Source organism: Alosa sapidissima, chromosome 9 (assembly GCF_018492685.1).
Source record: "Alosa sapidissima isolate fAloSap1 chromosome 9, fAloSap1.pri, whole genome shotgun sequence".
Lineage (NCBI taxonomy): Eukaryota > Metazoa > Chordata > Actinopteri > Clupeiformes > Clupeidae > Alosa > Alosa sapidissima.
In genome coordinates this window covers 14702919-14730479 of record NC_055965.1, presented here as the reverse complement: position 1 = coordinate 14730479, position 27561 = coordinate 14702919, and the positions used below count along the sequence as shown (strand labels likewise).

At 41.7% G+C, this 27561-nt stretch overlaps 8 protein-coding genes across 8 annotated transcripts in view; 5 read left to right on the top strand and 3 right to left on the bottom strand.

The window, feature by feature from the left end:
- Nucleotides 1–10112: 10112 nt before the first annotated feature.
- Nucleotides 10113–10970, top strand: LOC121718349 (histone H1-like). The gene has a single exon (XM_042103371.1). It carries the CDS (start codon nucleotides 10113–10115, stop codon nucleotides 10722–10724), a length of 612 nt encoding a protein of 203 aa, XP_041959305.1. The 3' UTR covers nucleotides 10725–10970.
- A 680-nt stretch (nucleotides 10971–11650) lies between these two features.
- Nucleotides 11651–12259, top strand: LOC121718376 (histone H2A). Its single transcript, XM_042103409.1, has one exon. The coding sequence runs from the start codon at nucleotides 11786–11788 to the stop codon at nucleotides 12161–12163; it is 378 nt and encodes a 125-aa protein (XP_041959343.1). The 5' UTR covers nucleotides 11651–11785; the 3' UTR covers nucleotides 12164–12259.
- A 706-nt stretch (nucleotides 12260–12965) lies between these two features.
- On the top strand, nucleotides 12966–25913 carry LOC121718362 (histone H3). Its single transcript, XM_042103393.1, has 2 exons — nucleotides 12966–13376; nucleotides 25903–25913. The coding sequence occupies exon 1, from the start codon at nucleotides 12966–12968 to the stop codon at nucleotides 13374–13376; it is 411 nt and encodes a 136-aa protein (XP_041959327.1). The 3' UTR covers nucleotides 25903–25913.
- On the bottom strand, nucleotides 14639–15282 carry LOC121718385 (histone H2B-like). Its single transcript, XM_042103418.1, has one exon. The coding sequence runs from the start codon at nucleotides 15145–15147 to the stop codon at nucleotides 14773–14775; it is 375 nt and encodes a 124-aa protein (XP_041959352.1). The 5' UTR covers nucleotides 15148–15282; the 3' UTR covers nucleotides 14639–14772.
- LOC121718388 (histone H2B-like) lies at nucleotides 16666–17189 on the bottom strand. The gene has a single exon (XM_042103420.1). The coding sequence runs from the start codon at nucleotides 17174–17176 to the stop codon at nucleotides 16802–16804; it is 375 nt and encodes a 124-aa protein (XP_041959354.1). The 5' UTR covers nucleotides 17177–17189; the 3' UTR covers nucleotides 16666–16801.
- Nucleotides 17907–18224, bottom strand: LOC121718400 (histone H4). Its single transcript, XM_042103437.1, has one exon. It carries the CDS (start codon nucleotides 18216–18218, stop codon nucleotides 17907–17909), a length of 312 nt encoding a protein of 103 aa, XP_041959371.1. The 5' UTR covers nucleotides 18219–18224.
- LOC121718369 (histone H2B-like) overlaps nucleotides 19563–27561 on the top strand; it is an 8783-nt gene continuing 784 nt past the window's right edge. The window contains exon 1 of the mRNA XM_042103400.1: nucleotides 19563–19933. Coding sequence (XP_041959334.1) covers nucleotides 19563–19933 — 371 coding nt within the window. The remainder of the gene's footprint in view (nucleotides 19934–27561) is intronic.
- LOC121718387 (histone H2B-like) lies at nucleotides 21607–22344 on the top strand. The gene has a single exon (XM_042103419.1). The coding sequence runs from the start codon at nucleotides 21616–21618 to the stop codon at nucleotides 21988–21990; it is 375 nt and encodes a 124-aa protein (XP_041959353.1). The 5' UTR covers nucleotides 21607–21615; the 3' UTR covers nucleotides 21991–22344.

The window sequence follows — 27561 nt, the reverse complement described above, 5'->3', positions numbered from 1 at the left end:
GCGGGTTTAGGTGTGACGCAACAAGAAGCTACTGTTCAATCTAAATAACATGCCGATGTCCACGGATAAGATGAGCATAGCTATCGCTGAAGTTTTATCCAAATATTCAAGTATTCCTGAGGAAGCTAGAAAGCTAGGAGTCTCTGCAATGTAGCTGGGAGGAATGAAGGACACAGACATCCTCCACGGCCAATTCCAGTTAGTGTTTGGTAGCCCTGAATCTTAGTTACTTAACAAGAAGGAATATGCTTTCTTCAGAAGTGTCGCCTACCATGAAAACTTGGTGGGGATTGTCATTGATGAGGTTCATGTCACATACAAATAGTAAATTAACGTTAAAAACGTTAACGTTAGCTACCTAACTTGTATGTTAAAAGATGGCATTAGAGGAACGCTTCGTTGATCTGATTGGTTGATTTGGCCCGTCTATCACCAACATAGGTGGTGATTGACAGATGGTTTATCCAATAAGCTAACCAAAATTTTCGCTCCTTCCCAAACATTCTCCAACGGAAAGTTCCCAGATGGATATGCAGAGCAAATACGAAGCAATCCATCTGGCGGAGTCAGGTTACTCGCCTGCTAGCATCATGTTTAAAAGTGACTAAGATTTCCAATAATTTTCCTATTTAAAACTTGTCTCCTCTCAAGTTAGAAACTGTAATAGGATCAACAGAAAATGAAACGTGGCGATTTTCTAGGCTGATTTGACATGGAACTATACTATACTCTCATTCCAGCGTAATAATCAAGGAACACCATGGGCGCAGCAACACAATATCATGCAGCACCTGAAAATAGTCCCCGTAGGCTGACTTTCAGCAACAAGGTTGAGCTGCAGTACGAATTGGTTAGTGACTGGATTATTACACCCGAATGAGAGTATAGTTCCATGTCAAATCATTTTCTCCCTCCTCCAATCTAACTCCTTATTTAACTGTGAATTGAAATGTGCATCCATATTGTTTAGGTTTATGTACACTGTTATAATGGACATCTTGCAACTACTTCTTACCAAAATTAAAGGCCTCTATAAAATAAACAAACTACCCATTTGCTGTGCATTGTTCTATGCGACACAGCATATCATCAAGTAATTGTTTAATGCTTTAATTAGTTTAAATAAGCATTATAAAAATAATGATGAACAGAAACAAGTCACAATATTTATAACTTTGCCCTTGTTAATACTTATCATGGCTTCAGACCTTCCCCTACACATGTGTAGATGTGTATTTGTTTTAGAGCTGAAGGTCTAGCATTCTCAAAAAAAAAAGAAGACATTTTTAAAAATATTTAAATATCTTTTTAAATGTCAAAAGATTATGTGTGGGCCAATTTTGAATATTTACATTTTCAAAATATATTGTGAACACACACACACACACACACATGCATATATATATATATATATATATATATATATATATATATATATATATATATATATATATATATATATTTGTGTATGGGTTGTATTTTTATACAGTGAGCTTGGGCACAGTATTTACCCATATTATCTCCACTTGTCTTACTGACAACAGTTTAAGTGTTTTAATCAGAACAAAAGGTAGGCAAAAGGCTACCACTTTAGAAATTAATAACATTGTGATGATTTTGGCTGCATGCAGATTATAAAACTAAACTGAATTAGCCTACAGATTACAGGCCTGTGGAGTGTGTTAGTAAGATGCATGGAAATAACTTGCATTCTTTTTAAAGAGTGAACTGAGGAGCAGGGTCGTTACCAGATAATTGTGGTTAGGATCTAAATGTCTCTTCGTATACATCAGGTGTTTTGTGAAATAGAAGCGTTATTTAGGCTAAACAACAGTTTAATTTATTGTGTAGATAAGTGTTGTCCCCTCCGATGGGGGATTTTTGTAACTGGTGTGCATGTGCATTTGAGACAGAGAGAGGAAGAGGAGGTGGAAACCTCACTTTAGCCTACATCACACACAATTCTGCACATGGATATTTTATGAATATAACTCAGAACGTTGCTATCTGACCCACCCTGCAATATAATCTACATGTATACATCCTACCCACAACCCTCTGACCCGCGGGTTACGGGTCAGCCCGTGCATCACTATTAGTCACCTATGTTTTATATAAACGTATCAAAAATGTGGAAAAAATCACAAACCTGGAGATGTTGACTAAATGTGGAAAAAAATAATAAATAAATGTATGAATGTGAGTGGAGGTTGTCCCTGTGGAATGTTGAAATTGTAATTATTGTAAGAGTCAGTTGGTTTACTATGACTGATCCACATAAAAACACAAAAAAATTATGTGAAGTGAAAGCTTAAAGAACTTATTTAAATGTGGTCTTTCGAATATACCTTCATACCTGTAATAATAAGCTGTGTTCTGTTGTATAGGTTGGTGTAGGATAGAGATGACAAAGTGACTTTAAATCCACACCAATAGACTCCAGCATCAGCTTTGACAAGATTATTGATGGTGGCCTTGAAAGTCCTTCCATTTTGCCAATTAGTGACAGAGTACCGAATATCACTCAGGCGGGTGCATGTTGAACGGTTTGCTCCCACACAGAGAAATTTCTCACTGTTAGCATGTTTACTGAAGAAGTCACAGGTGATGTCTGCACTGTCCCCAACAGTATGCTGTAGTTTCTGGTTTTGACCAGTAGAGGGCACTAAGAGTCAAACACAACATAAAACATGAAAGACCACTAGGGGATCAATAGAAAACACTTAATAAGGTGTGTTGAAATATATGCAACAGATTCTAACACACATGGTGATGATAATACACAATAGAATGTGTTCACACCTTCAGATTTGTTTAAGCTCAATTTGTTCAGTACTATTTACATAATCTGTATAAAATAGATAGCCAGCTGTACTGTATGTTGAAACAAGATGTGTTTTAAATTATATGAGCATCCATTAGAATGCATTACACTCTACAGTGGACTCAAATAAGAATGTTCTACCATCACTGAAAAATATAAAGAACACAGGTTCAGGGGCGGACTGGGACCAAAAAACGGCCCTGGCATATTTGGCCCAAGCGGCCCTCAAATCGGTCGGGCACACCTAATTAAATACAAAATCTTTGCATTACCCTTAAATATGCCTATTTTCAGCTGTCATGGAGCACTGAAAGTGATGTAGGCCTCATTGACTATCGCTCTGACTGATCAGAGGTAGCCATGGAGCACATCTCCATATTCAAGTAGGCTATACAAGCAATTATTAAAGAAGAGTTTCTGCTTGGATTCAAAGTATCATTTCAAATGATTTAATAGGCTTAAACTATATGCTCAACTGACAGCAGCACCAAACAGTTAATGAAGCCTATGTGTAAAGAGCTAAATTACCTAGATTGTCGTAGACATTACTTACTGTAGGACAACTGAAACAACACGAAATAAACAGGGCTGTAGCTGGAAATATTTTATTCCTAGGCTATACTACCTACCTACATTGCTGGTACATTTTGGAACAGTATAGCTACATTAACTAATTCTCTTTAATGTCTTCCAGTAGCCTATTGTAGGCTATAGGTTACTGTATATATAGCTTAGTTGGCTTGTGCATGAATATGACTTGATGTTTTGTAGCCTACATTTCCGTCAGTCTACAGTCTTTTAGCCCATCTTTACCATGATAACCTTTCCAAGATAGAACCCTTTTGACGTTCTACTTTGAGAGACCAACCATCACTTATGCCATCGATGTTGAATTTTGGGCGTCTCTGAGCCAAAATGCGAGGGGTGGGGCCTGACGTGAGCTGTTGTTGGATCAGTCGAGTGTCAATATGGAAATGTAACCAATGGGCCGCTGATTGTCCTTCCTTTGGGCCGATCGTTGGCCAAAATGATTAAATTAATATATATATATAATTTTATTATATTATTATATTATATTATATATATATATATATATATATTAAATTATATATATAGCCTATTCTATTGGCCCAAAAGGTGTGTCGACCCACCGGGAAAATGCCCGGTATGCCAGATGGCCAGTCCGCCCATGCACAGGTTGACCACCACTGACCTGCGAGCAATTTTATGTCCAGTGTATGTGTTCCAAACTGTACCGGATCCATAATACATCCTTCAGGATGTGACTTCCAATGGGGTGATATCCTCTCGCAATTTAGTGAATTTATATATGTGATGATGATGGCTCCTCCACGGTATGCATAGATGTCAATATAATTACCAGCTCCCATCTGTCCTGCTAATGACAAGTCATATGAAATATCCCAAAGTTATTCAATTGTCAGTAAATTAAGGGTAGGACATTACAACTTCTTTCTGTCAAGATATACATACTAGCCTGTCCACTCATTCAACTCAACCAATAATTGTTTGTTGCTGTTTACTCATTCACTGCATACAGGAGCCTTTTCTTCTGGGAATTTATTCTTTTTTACTACTGTTTTACTGCTACACTGTTTTTCATGCTATATTAGCACACATGACCAATGGCTTCTGCTACAATACTGAATGGCTGTAACCCTATTACCTCAACCTATTCTTGCACTGACATAGTTTTTTATATTCCTTGTCTACATTATACTTTACTCTCCTATTTGTCCATATTATTTATGCTGGTCTCTAGACATTATTCTTGCACTGTTGCATGTGTTGGACTACTGTTGGACTACTTTTTGCACCTTCACCATGACACTCACTCTCTTGAGCACCTTACCATGCACACAGAACTACAGGACTACTGTTGGACTACTTTTTGCACCTTCACCATGACACTCACTCTCTTGAGCACCTTACCATGCACATAGAACTACAGGCCAGTCCCGGCCCTGTCACTGCAAGCGTCTCATGCTTGATCACCCTCAGGCACACTGTGGATTTTTTAAATTTAATTTATATAGTATATTTAGTATTTAGTTTTGTTAGTTTTTCTTATCTCCTACTGTCTCTATTGTACAGTCAAGTTTGGTTATATGTTTATACTTATATTTACCATTTCTGCTGTAAGTGCAGGTTGTGTGTGATGTCTGCTACTGAGACCTTGAATTTCCCCTTGGGGATCAATAAAGTATCTATCTATCTATGTATCTAAGTGCTTAAATTAGTGTGGTACTTAGAGGAGCAGAGTTTGACAATCACCTTGCAAAATCACACATTATACATAACACCCGTCTATTTCCACATATGATGACATAATTGTCTATAGCAACATCTTCATGAAAACAGCCGTCAAGCTTAAAATATGTGTGAAATGTACTTTATAAACTCTGCCTTGCCCATCTATTGCATGCACAGTTCATAATACGTACAACACCAAATGGCTAAACGTAGGCCTATGAAGCTGACATGTTAGCATGTGAGCACATTAACAGGACATGTTGATTATAATAGTGAAACTAAACTAATAAGAGGTATGTGAGTAACCATAGCAACAATACCTAAGAGTAGGAAGATGAGGAGAAAAGAAACCATCTTCATCCTAACAGGTTTTCTTATGTCGTCCACTATGCAAGAATCACTGGTCCGCTGGGCAGAGAGAACTCAGAGACTGTCAAACACATGACTGCAGCTAAAGACACAGGATTGGTCAGTCTCTGGCTTTGTGGTTTTGTCATTTCCTCTGCGACACGCCACTCCAGACACTAGGACATGTGAAGTGGGCTGAGGGTGATGAGGATTAATATTAGGATTATACAACAGTAAAATGCTGACACCCTTTATGTGTTCTTTTTTTGTACACATTAACAGTATATGTAACAGTATATTACTGTATATTTACGTTGAAACTACTTTCTACTTGAAACTAATTACTTTCCTGTGGTTCTCTCTTTGCTCTGCATGTTGTCATAGTAACATTCTATAAGGGAAAAAAAACACAGAAGCTGCAGAGCTGAAAGCTGATGACCCCAGATGACTGTCCAAGTTCAGTCCAACTGTCTGCACACATAGGGAGCTTTTGCAGGGACGTATAGCATTGAAATTGCTTGAAATAAATTATGAAATAGAATTGTGCTACTAAAATACATGATATTTTCCTTTTAACTTAAAGTGCCTATGCCACATCAACAGTTATGATCTATTTGGAACCGTTTCAGAGGCTTGGTTTCTGACGTGTTGTTGTTAAAAAAAATAAACAAACCTCACCACCCCACAGGTTCCCTTTTCTCTCACATCACTGATCAAGGGATAAACAGCGAGTGCTAGACAGAGTGGGCGAAACAGGGAGCAAATAGCGGGCTGAGCTGATGAACCCAGATGCAACAGAAGTGACGCGGGCTGAGGGTGATGAGCAGCTAGCAGGGGCGCAACTACCCATTTGCTGAGGGGTATGCAATAACAACATTGGTGCCCCCCCCCCCCCCCCTCAAACAAAAACTAGGCTGCTGTTTTAGTTATGATTGTGATTAATCTTACATTTATACGATAGATGATAACAAAAATATAACATAAACAACTACAGATAAAAAAAGGCCAATAATGTACCCTATTAGTGTGTATTTTGATGAAGTTTTGATAATTGGTGCATTGTCACTTTAAGGGGTGCTGATGGTTATCATAACGTCCTTTTGCCAGCTCTTGCTCACAAAGGATAAGGCTGATCCAACTCTAGCCTTGTTTGTTTGCGCCACATTGACAACACAATATTAAGTAAATACAAGCAGCTTTCATTGTTAGGATGGAAACATGTAATGAGTTGTTGCTGGCTTGACATTTCTATTTGCAATTAAAAGTGCATTATGAGCCCGGTAGCCACTTAGCTATCTGAATGGAATAGGCTACGTTTCAATCGGCATCTACTGTATATGCTTCATGGAAATGCTTAGCTTAAGGAAAACTAATTATTGAAGACTCACCAACTCAATTATTCAGAAGCAAAGAAATCTTTATATTCTTGGCCATGTTACAAGCCAGTGAGTACAGGCAATGTTAAAGAGCCCTCTCACCAACCTGAGCTTATAAATGGTGAGACAGTGTGAACTTGATAACTCTGTCACCTACTGTAGCCTCATCTTTCTTTATTTAGTCATTTCCTTTTCCTTTCCTTAAATCTGACTAAACCTATCGCTGCGCGGCGGTCATAATAAGGACATTTCTAAGTGACCCCAAACCTTTCAACGGTAGTGTAGGTGACACATTAAAGAAGGGATGTTGGCTCATGCAGAATCCTATTAAGACACACACACACACACACACACACACACACACACACACACACACACAGTACACACACACACACACACACACACACACACAAACACACACACACACACACACACACACTTACACACTCAGCCACATCCTCTGTACGTGTGACATCATCACAGTTCTAGAGAAATGAAGAGGCAAGTGTGGTCAGGGGTGGATGGAGTAAACGAATAGCAAGATGGTATCAACAGGCTGTAAACAGCAGTTTGCCCACTCCGTCGTAGACACTGGACTCTAAAACATTCTTTTCAGTGAGGGTTTGTCCCTATATGTCATTTTGAACATGAGTTATTTATTATGACCGCCGTGCAGCGAAGCGGCGGTCATATAGGTTTAGTCAGATTATTATTATTATTATTTTTTTCCGCATGGCCAAAGGATTCCCGTGACACTGAAAGACCGGGGTACACGAAACTTGGTGGGCATGTAACCCCACATGGATAGCATGGAACCATCATTTTTTGTTTTGATCTGTAGCCCCCCCGCTGGACTGGACCCCCGAAAGGAGGGTAGGGCAGACACAGTTTTCTGTGAATATCTCGAGAACCGTAGGGTTTAGGAGGACCACATTTTTTTTGTATGTAGATCTTAAGGGGCCATGTCAGCCCATTCCATAACCATTCCAAACTCATTTCATGTATAGCACCACCTAGTTAAAAACAAAAAAGTAAAAATGAGGTGTTGTAATCGCAGGTATCTGTGACCTAACATGGTCAAAACTGCAAGAAATTGGAAGTGTAGGATCATTATGACACCCTCTGAATGCACGCCAAGTTTCGTGGGTATTCCGTTCATGGGGGACCATGCAATAAATTAATTTATGTTACTGTGCACCAACTGGCCTGTAGGTGGCCGGACACAGTTTTCTGTGAATATCTCGAGAACCGTAGGGTGGAGGAGGACCACCTTTGTTTTGTATGTTGGTCTTAAGGGGCCATGTCAACCCATCCCATTACCACTTGTGTTGTGTTTATAGTTCCGCAAAAAGAGTGCTGTGCAGTGGATTGTGCCTACAGTTGTGCAAAGCGTGTGTTACAAAATTGCAAACTGAGTGCAAAGCAGTGTTTGTGCTTTTAGTTTCGCAAACTCAGTGAGTGGTTTTGCTATAAGTATTTTAGAAATTGTGCAATAAGGATCACGGTTGTGTTTAAGCATTCACAAAAAAACTGTAATTGGGGAAAGGTTCCAGTGAGGGCTGGCATAGAAGCAAAGAGGGGGAGTGAGGGTGTGTTTGTGCGTGCGTTTTAATGTACAGAATCACATATACAGTAACCTGACTCTCGCCAGATGAATTTTGTTCCGCTTAGCTCCGCCTAGCTTCACTCACATCCATCTGGGACCTCTTCCGTTGAGAGTGATTTCTGCACCAGATTTTATGGTAGAGCCAATCAGGACGCAGGACGGGGAGTTTCATAGATGTGACGTAGCGTAGAAGCGACTGTGAGACTGTTCTCAGCATCACGAGTTGGCTTCGATGTGAATGGTTGAAGTAGCACATCAATAGATGACGGACAAGTGGCTTATCCAATCTTATGCAAGCATTTTTTGACTAGGCCCTGCCTTCTGAAGCAACACTCCAGTGGATTGATCCCAGATGGATGAGTGGAGCTAAGCGGAACAAAATTCATCTGGCGAGAGTCAGGTTACATATACAGTCCATCTGATCAATAAGTATGTGCCTGGACTCAATTTTATACACTGATCATTTTCTCAACTATTCATTTCTAATGGCCGGTCATTTTTGACCAGGAATACACATGGGTGTTCTAAAGTTAACACTCAAATTGTTATAAAAAGTAACAAAATGTGTTTTGTGTATTCAGATGCCCTGTGTTAACAAAGTCAAGGAACCTCATGGTTGTCAGAATATGCTAACAACATTTTTGAGAGAAAATATGACCTAATACAACAGGAGGGTTCATCATTGATCACCCTCTACCCTTGAACCAGTTATTCCCTGGAGTCAATCTCTTATGAAAACATCACTTTTTAATACTTTATCAGCACAATATAAGAAATATCAGAAATTACAAGAAATATCTTATATTTCAATATAAGAAATGTGTTAAGAAGTGAAACACAATGTATTTAAGGGACTTTAAAAACAGGACAATATAGCAAAATGACCAAAGTTGTATGACATTGTATTAGGACTTCTTCGGTAATAAGAGTTACTTTGGGTCCAGGAGAGATGGTACAAGATGTTATCTAAACCGATAGATTGCCTACTCATAATGAACAGGCAGAATATAGTCTAAGCCAGTGTGTTAGAAACAGATATCTATTGTAATTTAGTCTTCGTCATATGTCTGCATAAGCAGAATTAACAAACATTGCCACATCACGAATGTTTCCCATAAATTGGTCCTATATTATTTAGACCTATGTGGTATGTATGCGTGTGTTTCGTGTTTGTGAATTGTGTTTCGCAGTGTCCATAAAGCTCCCGAAAAACACATTGTAACACGTAAAAGCAGTGACAGAGGCTCATGTCTTGGTCTGTGGTAGGCTACTTCTTTGTCGACGTATTGCGCGGTTTTACTATCATTATGTGCATGTTTTCCTCACACAACTCAGACTGACTGCAACCTCTCCATCTAGAGGTCCGACGTTCTCAGTTCGTTGCAAAAGTGATAAAGGGCGACCACAGGCCCCCATATATTCTTTTTTTAACGTGAAGGCTGTGCTCTTCACAACAGACATCGTCTTGTTGGTAAATATCGTGTCGTTACTCATATTTCTTACAAAGAAGTGTGTGAAGAAAACACAAGTGATCTCTTCGCCACAGAAAGGCCGGGACAGCTCTCACTCTGCTGAGACTAAATGGTTCTCATGTTCATTTTAGTAAGTCCTGCCCACCGGCTTTGGCAGTCATTAACTCTCTCAGATCTCCCGAGTAGTCTATGCGTGAAAACTAAACGATACAATGGCAGAAACTGCTCCAGCTCCCGCTGCGGCCCCAGCAAAGGCCCCTAAGAAGAAGGCGCCCCGACCCAAGAAAACTGGCCCAAGTGTGGGCGAGCTCGTCGTCAAGGCCATCTCTGCTTCAAAAGAGAAGAAAGGAGTCTCTCTGGCTGCGCTGAAGAAAGCACTGGCGGCAGGTGGGTACGATGTGGAGAAGAACAACGCTCGTGTCAAACTGGCCATCAAGAGTTTGGTCACCAAGGGAACTCTGGTCCAGACTAAAGGGACCGGCGCGTCCGGCTCGTTCAAGCTGAACAAGAAACAGGCAGTGGAAAAGAAGCCGGTAAAGAAGGCAGCTCCTAAAGCCAAAAAGCCTGCAGCGAAGAAACCTGCCGCGGCAAAGAAGCCCAAGAAGGCAGCAGCCAAGAAGCCCGCGGCCGCCAAAAAGTCTCCGAAGAAAGCAGCCAAGAAGCCCGCCACACCGAAAAAGGCAACGAAGAGCCCGAAGAAAGCCAAGAAGCCCGCTGCCCCCAAGAAGGCAGCAAAGAGCCCCAAGAAAGTAAAGGCAGCGAAACCCAAGGTGGCTAAGCCTAAAGCTGCCAAACCCAAAAAGGCTGCACCCAAGAAGAAGTAAATGTTAGCGCATTCTGTCTTTTTCACCATGTACAAAAAGGCTCTTTTAAGAGCCACCCAAACAATCTGAATGCTTTTATTCCGTCAGTGCCTGCTGGTAGGCAGAACGAATTTTGTTTCCGAATACACCATCATACTCAGCTCCTTCTGCTTTGTTCACTATAGCAATTATATACAAGTACTAGTTAGCTCAACTTAACCCCAGCCTTGGTGGCTCATCTAACCCCACACCCACCATTTTGATAGAAAATGCTTCTCACAATAAACCAAGGTAACATTCATGATTTTGTGTAGCCCTCACATCAGAGAATACGAGGGGACCCATTGAGGTGTAATGCATCCGAATGTTCTATTCATATTTTCTCTAAATAACCCCAACTCTGGACATTAATGGAATCCACTTGGAGAGCAAAATTCATATTTTACGTTTTTTTTTTTTTACCACATTTGCCATGTGCTGTACCTTTCCACGGATTGTAAGGAATGATTCCCTCTTCCGTAAAATGGTGTCATATGATACAATGTGTTTACGGTTTCCTAGAAAAAGGAGTGGCTCATCTATGCCTAATGGGTTGTGTATGCAATTTTAAAATACATTAGGTGATTTATTACGGTAACACAACATGACGTCTATCTAATGCAACAGGTGCATCCGAACATTTGCAATACTTGCAATACAACAATTTCAGCTTGTTACATTGTAGTAGCCAGTACCACTGGCAAATGTGTATCCCAGGCCGCCTCGTTGGTTTACTGGGTATTAAGTTGAACCTCTGAAAACTTGGCTGTAACTTTACCTGGGATTATTACTTCTCTACTATGCCATGCGTTAACTGTTTTTGTGATTGAGCTGGTGGGCTAAAATGAAGGTGGAAGTGTTATGCGCGCCAAATAGATTTCAAAATGATGTCACGCAACGAACTACACGTTGATTGGCTCTCAGCATTTTGTTCTCATCCACTGAGGCACGGAGTAGCACCGCGCTGGTGTGGCATAATAAGACATGCCTTTCCACCGCTTAGCATTTAAGTATTCAGACGAACTCTCAACACTTGCTGAAAAATGAGCGGTAGAGGCAAAACCGGTGGCAAGGCCAGAGCAAAGGCCAAGACTCGTTCATCCAGGGCTGGACTTCAGTTCCCAGTGGGCCGTGTGCATAGGCTGCTGCGTAAAGGCAACTATGCTCAGCGTGTCGGCGCTGGTGCACCGGTCTACTTGGCTGCTGTTCTCGAGTATCTGACTGCTGAGATTCTAGAGTTGGCCGGCAACGCTGCCCGTGACAACAAGAAGACTCGTATTATTCCCCGCCATCTGCAGTTGGCTGTGCGTAACGACGAGGAGTTGAACAAGCTGCTCGGCGGAGTGACCATCGCTCAGGGTGGTGTGCTGCCCAACATCCAGGCTGTACTGCTGCCCAAGAAGACTGAGAAGTCCAAGTAAACCTGCTCCTAATTCTCCGAAACAAAAGGCTCTTTTAAGAGCCACCCAAATACCCATAAAAAAAAATAATTCCAAGCTACCTTCGCCCTTAACGTGTTTTCTGTAACGTCAAACATTTATTTATTTATTTTTTTATTTTTTTTTTATAAATAAAATGAGTAAAGACACTCCTTTTCCTGCCAATACTTGACCACTCTTAGTGCCCAACATTTTATTGGGCTACTAAGTAACCTATAAGAGAAATAAGTGTTTAAAGAATGTAAACTGTTCTCCTTTCATCTATCACTTCGGATTGTTAGTCATGAAAGGCTGCGATATATTCCTGGGCTCTTATAGTTCAAAGTGAAGACGCAGTCTTATAACTTATTACCTCAATGACGCATAAAAAGTAAGGCACATCAATGGTAGTTTGGGGTTTATAAACAAGCAGTTACTTGAAGGCTTTAACGTAGCAAATACAAGCTACCTTAGGTCATATTTGTGTTTGCTGACGACTAACAGGTTAATTGTTTGATGTGTTTATTTCTATAACAGGCTATATGCACTGACCGATGGAATGTTTCAGTATAGTTCTTTTATTTGTCATTTAAATTGAAGAGGTTTTATGAATAGTCAATCAACACAATGACGTAGGCCATTACGAGGGTGGGCTTTGTATTTTGAATTTCAGGCGGCACTCGGATGACCAATCAGCGGAGACCAACAACCTGACGTACACAGTGGGCAGGCTGAGACCGTAGGCCTTATATACCCAAGTTCTGCCATTGTGTTTATACTGTTTTATTCCGAAAAATACGTAGCAATGGCCAGAACCAAGCAAACTGCCCGCAAATCCACCGGAGGCAAGGCTCCGAGGAAACAGCTCGCCACTAAGGCTGCGCGTAAAAGCGCACCTGCAACCGGTGGCGTGAAAAAGCCTCACCGTTACAGGCCTGGCACCGTAGCTCTGAGAGAAATCCGTCGTTACCAAAAGTCCACTGAGTTGCTGATCCGCAAGCTGCCCTTCCAGCGTCTGGTCAGGGAAATAGCTCAGGATTTTAAGACTGATCTGCGCTTCCAGAGCTCTGCTGTCATGGCTCTTCAGGAGGCTAGCGAGGCTTACCTCGTCGGTCTGTTCGAGGACACAAATCTGTGCGCCATCCACGCCAAGAGAGTCACTATCATGCCCAAGGACATCCAGCTGGCTCGTCGTATCCGTGGGGAGCGTGCTTAAGTGATTTGAAGTCAAGAACCGAAAATTCAAAGGCTCTTTTAAGAGCCACCCAAACCTAAAAAAAAAGCTGGTTTCCACATGTCCTGGTTAAATTGCTTCTTGTTTAGCCTTACTATTCTATTATTTACATGGTTCGGTATTCAAGGATTACAGTTGTCCGTCATAGGACTGATTTCCGTCAATTTGATTTTAGAAATCAACTCAATTCGTAACACTCTCAATTCGCCTTATTCACATGGTGGCCATTGGCGGCTAAAACGAGGCTACAGGGTACACAAACCATAGGATTGTTATGTTCTATGCATTCACCTGTAGGTGGCATTAATTTTATAGTAAGTGTACCCTGTAGCCTCGTTTTGGTTTAAACAATGGCCGCCGTGTGAATAAGGCGAATACTCCCTTTACTTTGCTGTTTGCATCTTTTTGTACATTAAAAACCAATAGGTCGCGACCGCAAAAGGGGTGCTATCTCTATAGGTAGATATGAACAAAGTATGACTTATGGCCTGAAAAAAGTTCAGTCAAACGATTTTTTTCCACTTTAATCCCTGGGTATTTTCTAACGAGTAGCTGTCGCGTATTGATCGCTAAATGTAATATCAACACGTGCAAGAGAGCTCGATACTAGTACGTTAAACATAATCTACACTCTCAGATGATCCCTCACACATAATGTGGTCATGTCCCCTTTACACGAATATAAGTTTCGGACTTCTGCCCAGAGAGACAGGGCTTCTCTACGACTGAGTAATAGGGCCACAAACTCGACACATTACATTACATTTGGCTGACGCTTTTTAACCAAAGCGACTAACAACATGGTACACAGTAAGAGTAGGCTACAGTAATATTAAACTCGAAATTTCGGGAATGAAGTTGAAATATCCGGTCGACTGAAATCTCGACATTCCATATTTATTCTTGACATTCAAAACCAGTTTAGTGTATAGTAGGCTACAGCAAATACACAAATGAGACCAGCATAACACAGTGGCAGTCTTTCTTGACGCAGGGTTCATTCTGTCCCTTGATGGCCGTTTGGAGCATGACGCAACCGTGGCAAAATATGGACCAATGGTAAATAACAGGTTCAAGTGTAGGCTACCTAATTAATAACAAATAACAAGTGTAGGCTACCTAATTTTACCTAATCCAGGAAGTAACATTTGATACATTTTAGGTACAACTCTTAAAACTAATGTGTTGTTCCTGTCTGGACATAGAGATGTGTTAAAAATAACGCAAGTTGTGTTGTTTTCAGTGTAAGCTTTATTTCAGATAAGTATTGTATGTGAATGAATGCAGTGTAGTTTGTTTATATTGGAGTTACTTTTCAAAGAGAACGTGGGTGGCTCTTAAAAGAGCCTTTGGATTAAAGCGCGTTCAAAATCAGGCTTTACTTGGAGCTTGTATACTTGGTGACGGCCTTGGTTCCCTCAGACACGGCGTGCTTGGCCAGCTCACCAGGCAGAAGCAGACGCACTGCGGTCTGGATCTCCCTGGAAGAGATGGTGGAGCGCTTGTTGTAGTGAGCCAAGCGAGAAGCCTCTCCAGCAATACGCTCAAAGATGTCGTTCACGAAGGAGTTCATAATGCCCATGGCCTTGGAAGAGATACCGGTGTCAGGATGGACCTGCTTCAAGACTTTGTACACGTAGATGGCATAGCTCTCCTTCCTGCTCTTTCTGCGCTTCTTTCCACCCTTGCCGGCGGTCTTTGTCACGGCTTTCTTGGAGCCCTTCTTTGGGGCAGGCTTAGCTGGATCAGGCATGTTGATATCTCGACTGTCTGTTCGATAATCTGACGGCCCTCAAATTACCCGGTATATGTCTCAAGTTTTATGCAAATAGAGGACTGTGTCATTTAAACAGCCACGGCCAGAATTCTCTGTCATTTCCCTCCGAAATCAAATACCCACACGGTTGGACGTTTTGAATCGAAGGGGGCAGTGTCGAGAAGGTTAGCACCACCCACCACCTACAGTACACCACATCCTTTTGTTTCCTTTCTCTCACTTTTCTTCTGAATGACAGGAATCCTTGGAAATGTATGGCAAATACCAAGTGCCAAAAATCATAAAGCGTTACAAATCACAATTACAGTTTTTCTCAGTCCCCTTGGGCCATTTCTCGAATTATGATTAACAATTTATTAGTTAATCGACAAAACTCTACGGCAAAAAAGGAAACAAAACTGTTCTTTACTGCACTGTGGCATCTAGGCTACAGCATTGTGCAAAAGGAAATGACAAAATTTACAGTAAAATATGGGAAACACCGCTTTACTGTAAAAGTAAACCTTTCTATACATCCTGAGGTTGCTTGCATGCTTGACAGATTATGAAAACTAGTTATGACACCAACTTGTTTAAGACTATAAATGATTTAATTTTTCGTCGCTGTTGTTGCAGGCAGCTCACTGTGCTGGGATTAGTGTGTGCTTCACCTCAGTGTGTGTTGACTGTGTGCTGAGTGTGTTTCACTAATTCACGGATAAATGCAGAGACCAAATTTCCCTCACGGGATCAAAAGAGTATATATACTTAAACTTTACATTATTAAAGTATTATACTTATCGACTGGGCTATAGAACGACATCAGATAATTCTAAACTTAGGCTTCACAAATGATCAAACGAAATCCTAAACAAACAAAAAAACGAAAAGTCTTTAACAGCAGCTATAACCAAAGTCCTTTTAGGCAAGTCCCTCCACTTGGCGGCCATATGGCAACGCTTTTTGGGCACTCGTCAGGCATCCAATTCGGCAGAAAGGCTTCACGACACCAATCTTGCTCCAGCGGCGAGATCACAACACATGATTGGCACGATGTCTCCATAACACACCATATGATTGGCTCAATGTATTCACATCACACCATGTGATTGGCTCAATGTATTTACATGTCAACGTTTTGCCGAGTAGGGGGAGTGATACGTGTAGTAACGGCCATATTGACGTTAAGAAACTAGCCTCATGCATTTCTATGGAGGGTTTTTTGAGTGCTGTGTCTCATTAGAAAGTTTCTGGTATAACTTTGAAAATAATCCGTTGAGATGTAGAGGCTCACAAGATCAGTGAATACGGACAAAGCGAGGGGGTCCAGTGGAGGCACCAGTACTATGCATAACTAATAGCAACTGCAACTCATGCAGCTCACATACACACAATGTCCAACACACACACAAACACATTCAGCACAAATACAGGTCACCTAATGCCACTTTTTTATTATCATTATGCCCGCCGCGCAGCGAAGCAGTGGTCATATCGGTTTAGACCGTTTTTGAGTTTTTTTTTTTTGTTAAAAAGGTACACACACCACCTCAGGCCCGCCATTGCCGCTTGAGGCTATATTGTTGGAATTACTATTTAGAGAACGTGGGTGGCTCTTAAAAGAGCCTTTGGGTTGATGGTATAGCACAATTCACTTGGAGCTGGTGTACTTGGTGACAGCCTTGGTTCCTTCGGAGACGGCGTGCTTGGCCAGCTCACCGGGCAGAAGCAGACGCACTGCGGTCTGGATCTCCCTGGAAGAGATGGTGGAGCGCTTGTTGTAGTGAGCCAAGCGAGAAGCCTCTCCAGCAATGCGCTCGAAGATGTCGTTCACGAAGGAGTTCATAATGCCCATAGCCTTGGAAGAGATACCGGTGTCAGGATGGACCTGCTTCAGGACTTTGTACACATAGATGGCATAGCTCTCCTTCCTGGACTTTCTGCGTTTCTTGCCTCCCTTAACGGCAGTCTTCGTCACGGCTTTCTTAGAGCCCTTCTTTGGGGCCGGCTTAGCTGGATCAGGCATGTTGTTGTCTCGAATGTCAGTTCGATAGTCTGATCGACACATCAAGCTATCTGGTATATATGCCGTTCTATGTAAATACAAGACTGCGTCACTTTACACACCCACGACCAGAATGGCTGCAATGTCCCGCCTAAACAAAATACCCAGACACGATTGGTCATTTTGAATAGAAGGGCGCTGTCAGTGAGAGAAGGTTAGCGCCACCCACAGTTCATCAGTTTACACAACCTTTTGTGTTTCCTTTCCCGCATTTTTCTTTTGAATGAAGGACATCTATGGCAAATACTTTACATTTGGCGTTACACTTCATGATTACAGTTTCTCTCACTGACTTTTTTTCTCGAAAATTTCTCGAATCATCACTAACGTTTACACAACAAAACTCTACTATAAAAATGTGTCTGTACTGTTTTTATTACAATTTGTTGAGACATTTTTACAGTATAAAGAAAATAGTAGCCATTTACAGCATCTTGCAAATGATTATTTTGCAAATTATGCTTTTTTTTGCAAACGATGTTTTCCACATCATGGATGACTGCATGTTAAACGTTTCATGTGATCACAATGACCCAGTCTTCTAACAATGACATTGCTATCAGTCAACAGTAAGAAAGTGAGGCATTTAATCATTCAACTGATCTGTTAATTCTCGAATACAGCCTTTTAAAAGTAATTGGGTGGCTCTTAAAAGAGCCGTTGGGTTCATGTCAACGAATAGATTGCATATTTATCCACCAAAACCGTATAGAGTACGACCCTGGCGTTTCAGAGCATAGACGACGTCCATAGCGGTCACGGTTTTTCTCTTTGCGTGCTCGGTGTAGGTAACGGCATCACGAATTACATTCTCCAAGAAAACCTTCAACACACCACGGGTCTCCTCGTAGATGAGACCAGAGATTCGCTTCACACCACCACGGCGAGCTAGACGCCTAATCGCAGGTTTGGTGATACCCTGGATGTTATCACGAAGAACTTTGCGGTGACGCTTTGCGCCTCCTTTTCCAAGACCTTTGCCTCCTTTACCTCTTCCGGACATTTTTGAGACTGCTTGCGACTGAAAGCTGCACGAATGTAGAAAGCATGTTCCGTGCAACTCGTGGTAGTTTCCACAGAGAGGACGTTGGTGAAAACTACTAAGCACGACCCCCCCCCCTTCACTGTCCCTCCTTTTACGGAATGGAGACTGGGCGGGCATTTAGCGAACATACGTCTCCAAAAAATGTTTTCTATTCGACGTGTTTTAAAGGTCATGTGCTGACTTAACTGAAATTGCAAACAATTTTCTAGAGTCTTCTTTACATGTTTTGGAAAGGTCATCCAGATTGTTATTTTTGTTGCATCGGCTACTTGGGTTAATGTTTCGGATCAGCTTACGCCATTCATATTTTGTCTATCTAATGAAACTTAGGAAAGATAAGTATTAGGAGTCCAAGTAGCCAAGCTGAAGGAACACATTTATGTTTTGTTCTCGTTGTTATTATTTTCATTATTAGTCTAAGGAATATCTCCCCGTAAAAGTGTTTAATTTGTGCACATTGACTGGTATTATTACAAGGCCAGTTACAGCTCAACAATTAAGACCCATTTGGCCCACTCACAAACTGCATGCAACTGTGTATGTATTCGGTATCTGGAACTGTTCCACGCAAAACTGTCACATCCATAAGGCCAACTAAATACCATGACATTGTGTTGGCGTTATGGATGTGACAGTTTTGCGCGGAATTGCCCAATTTACTACTAACATCAGAGAAGAGGGTTTGATGGATCAGAGGACATGTATCAGATTATCTCATCTCTTATCGCGGTATTTAATCGGTTAATATAGACTATTTTGATGTAAAGTCATGTGTAGGCTAAAGTGTAAAGTGATTTGGTTGCGTTTTCATAATAATAATAAGTAGTAGTAGTATTGTGCAAGATATCAATATTTAATTAATTTGCTCTACTTAAGAGAAAACAACAGCGAATGGTTTTATTTAAATCCTGCTCAGTGGGTATATAGGATTCTCTTAAAATCACTATGATGGCAAACTGGGTGCAGATTTAATAAGCAGAGTTGAGGTTATACATGTTTGTGTGAACATTGGTAAGCTTATATACTTTTTATTTTTAAAAAAGTGCACTAATTCCATTGCTCTTTTCATTATGGGGGAAAAGTGCGGGAACAGTTGCTAAAGTGTAGAGTTAAACAAAGGAGCAGTGGGCGACGCCTACTGTCCAGGCGGACCATCCTCTGGGCCTTAAACTTACTAACCCTTGTCTATTGGTCGTGTTCGCCAAGAGGCGTAAGTGACACGCCCATCAGACATTGTATATATTGGGTCAAAACTCTCTTCACAGCACTGACGTTTTCGTTTGAGTAATCAGTGGAAACAAGATGCCTGAGCCAGCGAAGTCCGCCCCGAAAAAGGGCTCCAAGAAAGCCGTGACCAAGTCATCTGGGAAAGGTGGCAAGAAGCGCAAGAGGACCAGGAAGGAGAGCTACGCCATCTATATCTACAAAGTTATGAAGCAGGTCCACCCCGACACCGGTATCTCTTCCAAGGCGATGGGTATCATGAACTCCTTCGTGAACGACATCTTTGAACGCATCGCTGGAGAGTCTTCCCGTCTGGCTCATTACAACAAGCGTTCCACCATCTCTTCCAGGGAGATCCAGACTGCAGTGCGTCTGCTTCTGCCCGGTGAGCTGGCCAAGCACGCCGTCTCTGAAGGAACCAAGGCTGTCACCAAGTACACCAGCTCCAAGTAAAGTGTGCTACACTTATCAACCCAAAGGCTCTTTTAAGAGCCACCCACATGGCCGTTCTAAAAGCATTTCTGATGTTTTCATGTTAATCTGTACATCGTTTAGTCTAAATAATGGGTAGCTGCGCCTGGCTTCGAGAAACTCTTATGTTGGTAGGCCCCTAGGGACAACTCGGCCATAACAAAGTCCTTTTAGGCAAGTCCCTCCACTCGGCGGCCATATAGCAACACTTTGGGAGCTCATCGGGCATTCTTTTCAGCAGAAATGCGCGTGCGCAAGGCTTCACGACACCAATCTTACTCCAGCGGCGAGTTCACAGCACATAGCACATGATTGGGAAGATGTCTTCACAACACACCACATGATTGGCTCAATGTATTCACATGTTGGCGTTTTGCCGAGGAAGGGGTGGGATGTGTAGATAACGGCCATATTGGCGTTATATCTAACCCCATATATTTCTATGGATGATTTTTTGAGTGTTGTGTCTCCTCATTAGAAAGTGTCTGTTTGAAGTCATTCAAAGCGTTCTTTAAATTCCTAATGAACAGAACATCAAACCTGGCTCATTTCAGTTGGTCTTAAAGACGAGTCTTGATTCATCTAGAGAACGTACCCGTGCTGCTGTCCCCTATGCTGAGCACGCTAAGAGGAAGACGGGTGCTGCAATGGACGTGCGTTGTGCCCTGAGGTGCCAGGGTCGTATTCTGTGCGGCTTTGGTGGCCAAGAATCTAACATCAAGACCAAAGGCTCGTTTAATAGTCACTCAAATGCTTCAAAAAAGAGATTCCAGTTAAATTTAGGTTTTGAACAGCTAACGTGAAGTAGACCCCCTCGTTTGTGCAGTTGACCTTTGGACGCTGTCTTGGCGCTTCTTGAGTCAAGCCTTGCTATACAAAAACAACCACATCTTCCATCAGTATGAACTGTCTTTAAAAGCGAATGCGGGTTGCAATATGAATTAATTTGAATTAAAGCTGTGAATATAAAAAGTCATAGAGCGCCCATTACATGCCCATACACTGTTCTCGTCCGCAGTAGCCTATTCTGTTTGTCTGTAGGAGAGCGGTGACCATTCAGCCTAGTGGTACTCTGTAGTTCATTTCAATAGGCCTACTTAGTTAAATTGACTCATGTCTGATTAAAAGCAGACCAAACCCTCTATAACGCCAGTAGCCTAAATGGCGTTTGTGAATAAAAGCACAGACCCAAACGTACAAGCATCCCCTTATTCTAAAATAATCCTGGAATCTATCGTTGTCTAACCTGAACAATGGGGTTGCAATGACATTATGTTCTGTAACTTGTGTCAGATTATATTTAGCCTACTGGAAATACTGGTATCACTAAGAGTAGACTATCGCTTAATTCACACAAGGGGCTTTCATTAAATATGGTTTATTTTTCAAAACAAAAAAATCCACAGATGTTCTAAAAGTGCGGGAAGGTGACAAAGAGGGGGGGGGGGGGGGGGGTAATCGTGCTGTGGGCGGTGCTGGTTGTACAGACGGACCACCCCCTGCGATTCAAACTAACCAACCCATTGGTTAATTTAGGAGGGAAATCGTTCAGTAATCTGGTCTTGGTCGTTTTCGGTTATAAATTAGAATAGGGCGTTGTATATATAGGTGGCACCTAAGTTATTTCAGCCATCTAGGAAGGATTCAGTAAGCAGACAGTATGCCAGAGCCAGCGAAGTCCGCCCCGAAAAAGGGATCCAAGAAAGCCGTGACTAAGTCGGCTGGAAAAGGAGGTAAGAAGCGCAAGAGGACCAGGAAAGAGAGCTACGCCATCTACATCTACAAAGTCATGAAGCAGGTCCATCCCGACACTGGTATTTCTTCCAAGGCTATGGGTATCATGAACTCCTTCGTGAATGATATTTTCGAGCGCATTGCTGGAGAGTCTTCCCGTCTGGCTCACTACAACAAGCGTTCTACCATTACCTCAAGAGAGATTCAGACTGCAGTGCGTCTGCTTCTGCCTGGTGAGCTTGCAAAGCACGCCGTTTCCGAGGGAACGAAGGCCGTGACCAAGTACACCAGCTCCAAGTAAAACGAATCTAACAAGTCTTAACCCAAAGGCTCTTTTAAGAGCCCCCCACGTTCTCTTTAAAAAGCATTTCTCCTAATGGTGTAAGATGTAGACCCAGATTTAAATAAAAATTTAAAGTTGTTAGTCGCTTCTCAATTCTGCAGGAATTTTTCAGACAAGAATGACATACGTTTACGTGCGTGTGGTTGTGTTTACATGTTGCGTAGTCAAGGAATATGGTAGTCTAGTGCACATCGTATTTAGTAAGAAAAATGTGTGGGCAACGCAGTTGCAAAATGTAGCCTTCTGGGAACTAGACTTGATATTTACATCACTGGCCCCTAGGAGGAGCTCTGAGCCTTGCAATGATCACCCATGTGACCATCTGCCTCAGAATAGCCAAAGTCCTTTTAGGTAAGTCCCTCCACTCGGCGGCCATATACCAACGTTTTATGGGCACTCATCGGGCACAGTCTTTGGGTCGAACTGCGCGTGCGCAAGGCTTCACGACACCAATCTTGCTCCAGCGGCGAGATCACAACACATAATTGGCACGATGTCTTCACAACACACCATATGATTGGCTCAATGTATTCACATCACACCACATGATTGGCTCAATGTATTCACATGTCGACGTTTTGCCGAGGAAGGGGTGGGATATGTGTAGACAACGGCCATATTGGCGTGACAAACTAGCCCCATGCATTTCTATGGAGTATTTTTTGAGTGCTGTGTCTCCACATTAGAAAGTCTCTGGAATAACTTACTAACAGAGTTGCCTACAAATGCATTGACACAATTTTAAGAACTCAATTTTGTCTTGACTTGGCATAGAAAAACTCCAACAGCATGCAAAATATTGGGAAAAGCACTTCTGCCAAAATTAACTCTTCTGAAATGTCTGTTTTAGCAGCAACACTGCACTCTAATATCAAATCAACTGTGAATGTGATTTTAATGGCAATGTCTTTTCAAACATGTCCGCCGAATCACGAGTCTAATAATTAGACTCTAATTAGAGACTAGGCAAAGTTAAATCACACACATCCATGTATTTCGGATGCAGGATCAAAAATGTTAGAGTTCAAAGAAAAGTGAAGATATGCACACCAGAGAGCTGCATGCCTGGAAGAAAAAAAAAAGTGTCATGGCCTACCTCTTATTTTGTATATTAAAGCAGAGACTTTCTAATGAGGAGACAGCGCTCAAAAAATCCTCCATAGAAATGCATAGGGCTAGTTTGTGACGCCAATATGGCCGTTGTCTACACATATCCCACCCCTTCCTCTGCAAAATGGCGACATGTGAATACATTGAGCCAATCATGTGGTGTGATGTGAATACATTGAGCCAATCATATGTTGTGTTGTGAAGGCATCTTCCCAATCATGTGTTGTGAACTCGCCACTGGAGCAAGATTGGTGTCGTGAAGCCTTGCGCACGTGTATTTCTGCTGAATAGGATGCCCGACGAGTGCCCAAAAAGCGTTGCTATATGGCCGCTGAGTGGAGTGACTTGCCTGGATACGGATATGGTCGTAGCGCTGGCCTATTGCATGCCTAGGCAGTTTGAAAGACAATTCTCTGCCGGCCCTTTGGATTAAGCGAGGTGAATGGTTCGATTCCAGACTATACATTTCAATGATATAGGACGGCCCGCCAGGCTACCAAAACATCTGACTCTAAATAGTATTTTATAATGTATGGGATGATAGAGAAACATAGCCACAGTCCCTTCTTTAATTCTGTCTTTCTGTATTGTCTCAGCATAATTAAACAATACATTTTTAATCTGGCTTCATTCAATTTTCAGATTCTGTGTTTTGTAATAGATGCAAATTATGGTACATTTTATGAATACATGCCTAATTTGCATATACATAAAATCTCAAAAACTTGTAATACATTTTTTCTTTTGTATGATGTCACTAATCAACTGGCGAAGTTTCATAATGATAGCTATTAATTGAAAAATCTCCCCTCAATTGCAGCCTGGTTGCAGCACAATGCCCTGCAATTGCCGTCATCAAGGCCTCGACTGCTCTCCTAGAGTGTTGGTCACAACAATCTTGAAAAAATATATGTTCCACTCCATCTACGGTGGTAGACTTTTAGCATCTGATTCAGGAGGGTATTAGGACGAATAAAAACTATGAGACATTTCTGTTGCAAATATGTTGTCTTTTTGGGCTAGATTGACTGGCCTACCGGGAATACCCTGACCTTCACAATTGTACTATTGAGAGTGGGTCTGGAAAAGGTTCATTGACTTACAACTTCCAGCAGAGGCGTAACTAGCAGTGAAATGAAACTTAACCCTTGCAAGGTATTCGGGTCTGTGGGACCCGTTTTCAATGATTGCTAAAAGAAAAAATATGTTATTTATTATTTCTTCTAACTCAAATTCATTGGCCTTGGCTCATTTTCTGTGAAGAACATAAAAAACCCCATCGAAAATATGTTGGTAGCATCGGCTAACTAGCGCCAGATTTCCGAGTGCAGGGGACAAGCCGAGATGAGCTATGAGACAAAAGTTCACACTCGGTATCATGTTTCAACATACTTTAGGTCAATATCAGACCGTACTTCGGTTGCATCGATGGCAAAAGTGAACTTGAAATGTATCGTGTGTAAAGTCTCCGAATCGATAAAAACCGACTTGTAGCTATACTTCAACTCATTTAGAAGTAGGACCTAGTCCCTAGCGACAGAAAATGTTATCTAGTGACTAGCGACAAATTTGGCATCTTCTCGCAAGGATCTTAATTTAAAATACAATTCATTCATACTGCGAGATGGGGACTTCTACTGCCTTGTTACTGCCAATGCTCTTTGTTCATAATTTTCGATAATTTTCCATTTGGAGGAAGTTGTAATGTGTAGCCTACCTTTGTGATTTTTTGTTATTTTTTTTGTAATTGGTCATAGGAAGAGCAGCACTCTTTCTGTTTATGGCCAGAGACTTTCTGATGAGGAGACACAGCACTCAAAAAACCCTCCATAGAAATGCATGGGGCTAGTTTGTAACGGCAATATGGCCGTTACTACACATATCACACCCCTTCCTCGGCAAACCGTCAACGTGTGAATACATTGAGCCAATCATGTGGTGTGTTATGAAGACATCGTGCCAATCATGTGTTGTGAACTCGCCGCTGGAGCAAGATTGGTGTCGTGAAGCCTTGCTCACGCGCATTTCTGCTGAAGAGGATGCCCGATGAGTGCCCAAAAAGCGTTGCTATATGGCCGCCGAGTGGAGGGACTTGCCTAAAAGGACTTTGTTATGGCTGAGTTGTCCCTCCTGTTCATAGCGTGAAGCACATACTATAAATGGAGAGTGATCTGTACAGGAAATCTTTACAACTTTTGGATCCATTGATCAGCTTGTAACTGCCAAAAGGCACCGCTGCTTTGAGTTTAGGTAATTGTCCCGTTGTACCTGTTAAAATTGTGAACATGAACTATCCGTACCTATGTCTTCCATAGCATAATATTTTTCTGCATCGCATTGCAGATGGGAGAATCGTATTGTATCTTATCGGTGGTTGTCTCATATGAATCTTTAAAGCTGCAGTTGGCAAGATTTTTTTGATCATATTCACTGAAACCGACACTATGCTCTGACAGAACAACATAAATCAGCCGGTTTTAGAAAAAAACCCACACTTCTACCTCCACCTAGAGCCTGTTATTTGTTTCGCAAAAATCCACAGCTCCCGGTTCCTGTGGTCCAATCAGAGCAGGGCTGTTTGAAATCTGACTGTCAATCACAGTCTGGTGCAGTCTGGTGCGCACTGACGAGCACAAACTCGATGAGAGAGTGCTCGGTGGTAGTGGGGGAGGGGCATGGGAGTTGTAAACATTCAATCTGTTAGACTTCGTCTCGTTGGCAGTGTATCGAAAGGTGTATCGTATCGCCTCAGTGATGAAGATGCACACCCCTAGTCTGTGTGTCTATATGTGTGCGTGTCTGAGTGTAAGTGTCTGTGTGGGAATGTTGTCTTTCTGCACCTGTTATTCCCACACAAAGTTACAAAATCGTTACATTTCAAGCACTTTCACCTGTTCTGATTAAGTTCTGGGAAATAAGCACCGGTACAGGGTAAATAGCAAATATGAACCATAAATGATGTCTATATCATTGAGGTAAAGTAAACATCTGTTAAGTATTATTACATAAATTGTTATGGCTGTATTGATTTAAAAGCCTAATAATGTGGTGGGTCCACCAGGCCAAGGAACATTGGCTGACTAACAAAAATATGAACACCTTACAAGGGTTAAATTGGTACATACAAACTTTTACCAAATCGTTTCAAAAGTGTAGCCATCCTGTAAACAAAGGTTTAAATGCACATTGCAGTTGTTTACTCAATTCCAAAGTAATACACGTCCATGCCGGATTAGCGACTATATTTGCGTGCCTGTGTTTTATGGACTTCAGTGGCCTCTTGGCCAGATGGACCTGCAGAACAAATCCCAATCTTGCCGAAAGTTCGTATGGGTATTCCCAGGCTAAACAATAGTGCCATATTGTAGAAAATCAAAATCAATTAGAAAAAAATGGGCGGGGGTGTCCCATGCCCACATCCACGGCTGAAGTGCCCTTGAGCAAGGCACCTAACCCCTCACTGCTCCGCTCCGAGTGCCGCTGTAGAGACCAAATTCCCCTCATGGGATCAAAAGACTATATACTTATACTTATACTCTCTTTCCCCCTATCATAAGTTGAATGACAAAACGACAGATTATTGTTCCTATTCTTGCCACGGAGGAAAAGAAAATCATGACCTTTTTCTAGGTTTCTCTCTGGTTTCCTTATGAGGCAGTGAGGGATGTATCAAATGTTATCAAAAGTGTTTTTTTCCCCTGTTATTTTAATAAGCGGAAATATTAGTTGCTGGTGTTCCTGTTGTAAAATTAGTTTGGTTCTTTCATACATGTTCCAGAAGCTTCTTAGCCTTCACGCTACGTTCCTAATTGCAGCTCTTGGCCATGCAGTTGTCTCTATGCCCAAATAAAGCATTTACATTCCATCTCTCTCTCTCGCTCTCTCTCTCTCTCTCTCTCTCTCTCTCTCTCTCTCTCTCTCTCTCTCTCTCTCTCTCTCTCTCTCTCTCTTTCTTTCTTCTAACAGACAAACTTTGAATTAATCAAATGGACTGTAAAGGTCACTACCACATGCACACACATACACAAGCACACAGACACACTCACTCACTCTTGAAGAAAAAGATGCACATTCTATTGCTAGTTCAAACTGCTTACTTTACTGCCTGAGTTTTGTTCAGTCATGTGAGGACACACACGTCTCCCTCTCATTTCACAGAGGAGCTCATTAATTTCCCCAGACCCAACTTTTAGCAGGAAGCATGAATAGAGGCTAAGCTTACTATTTGCTCCTAGAACAAACAAAAAAAGATTCAACACTAACTGTTTACACACCTTATTTATGACCTTCAACTGAAGAACAAATGAAAGAGCAGCAATGCAGTCCTTGCTATCAGAGGTGCTAAGGCGTGAAGCTAATCGTTTGTTTTAACATAGTTAGACAATGTCCTTATGCTCCTGAATGCTTTACAAGGTTCTG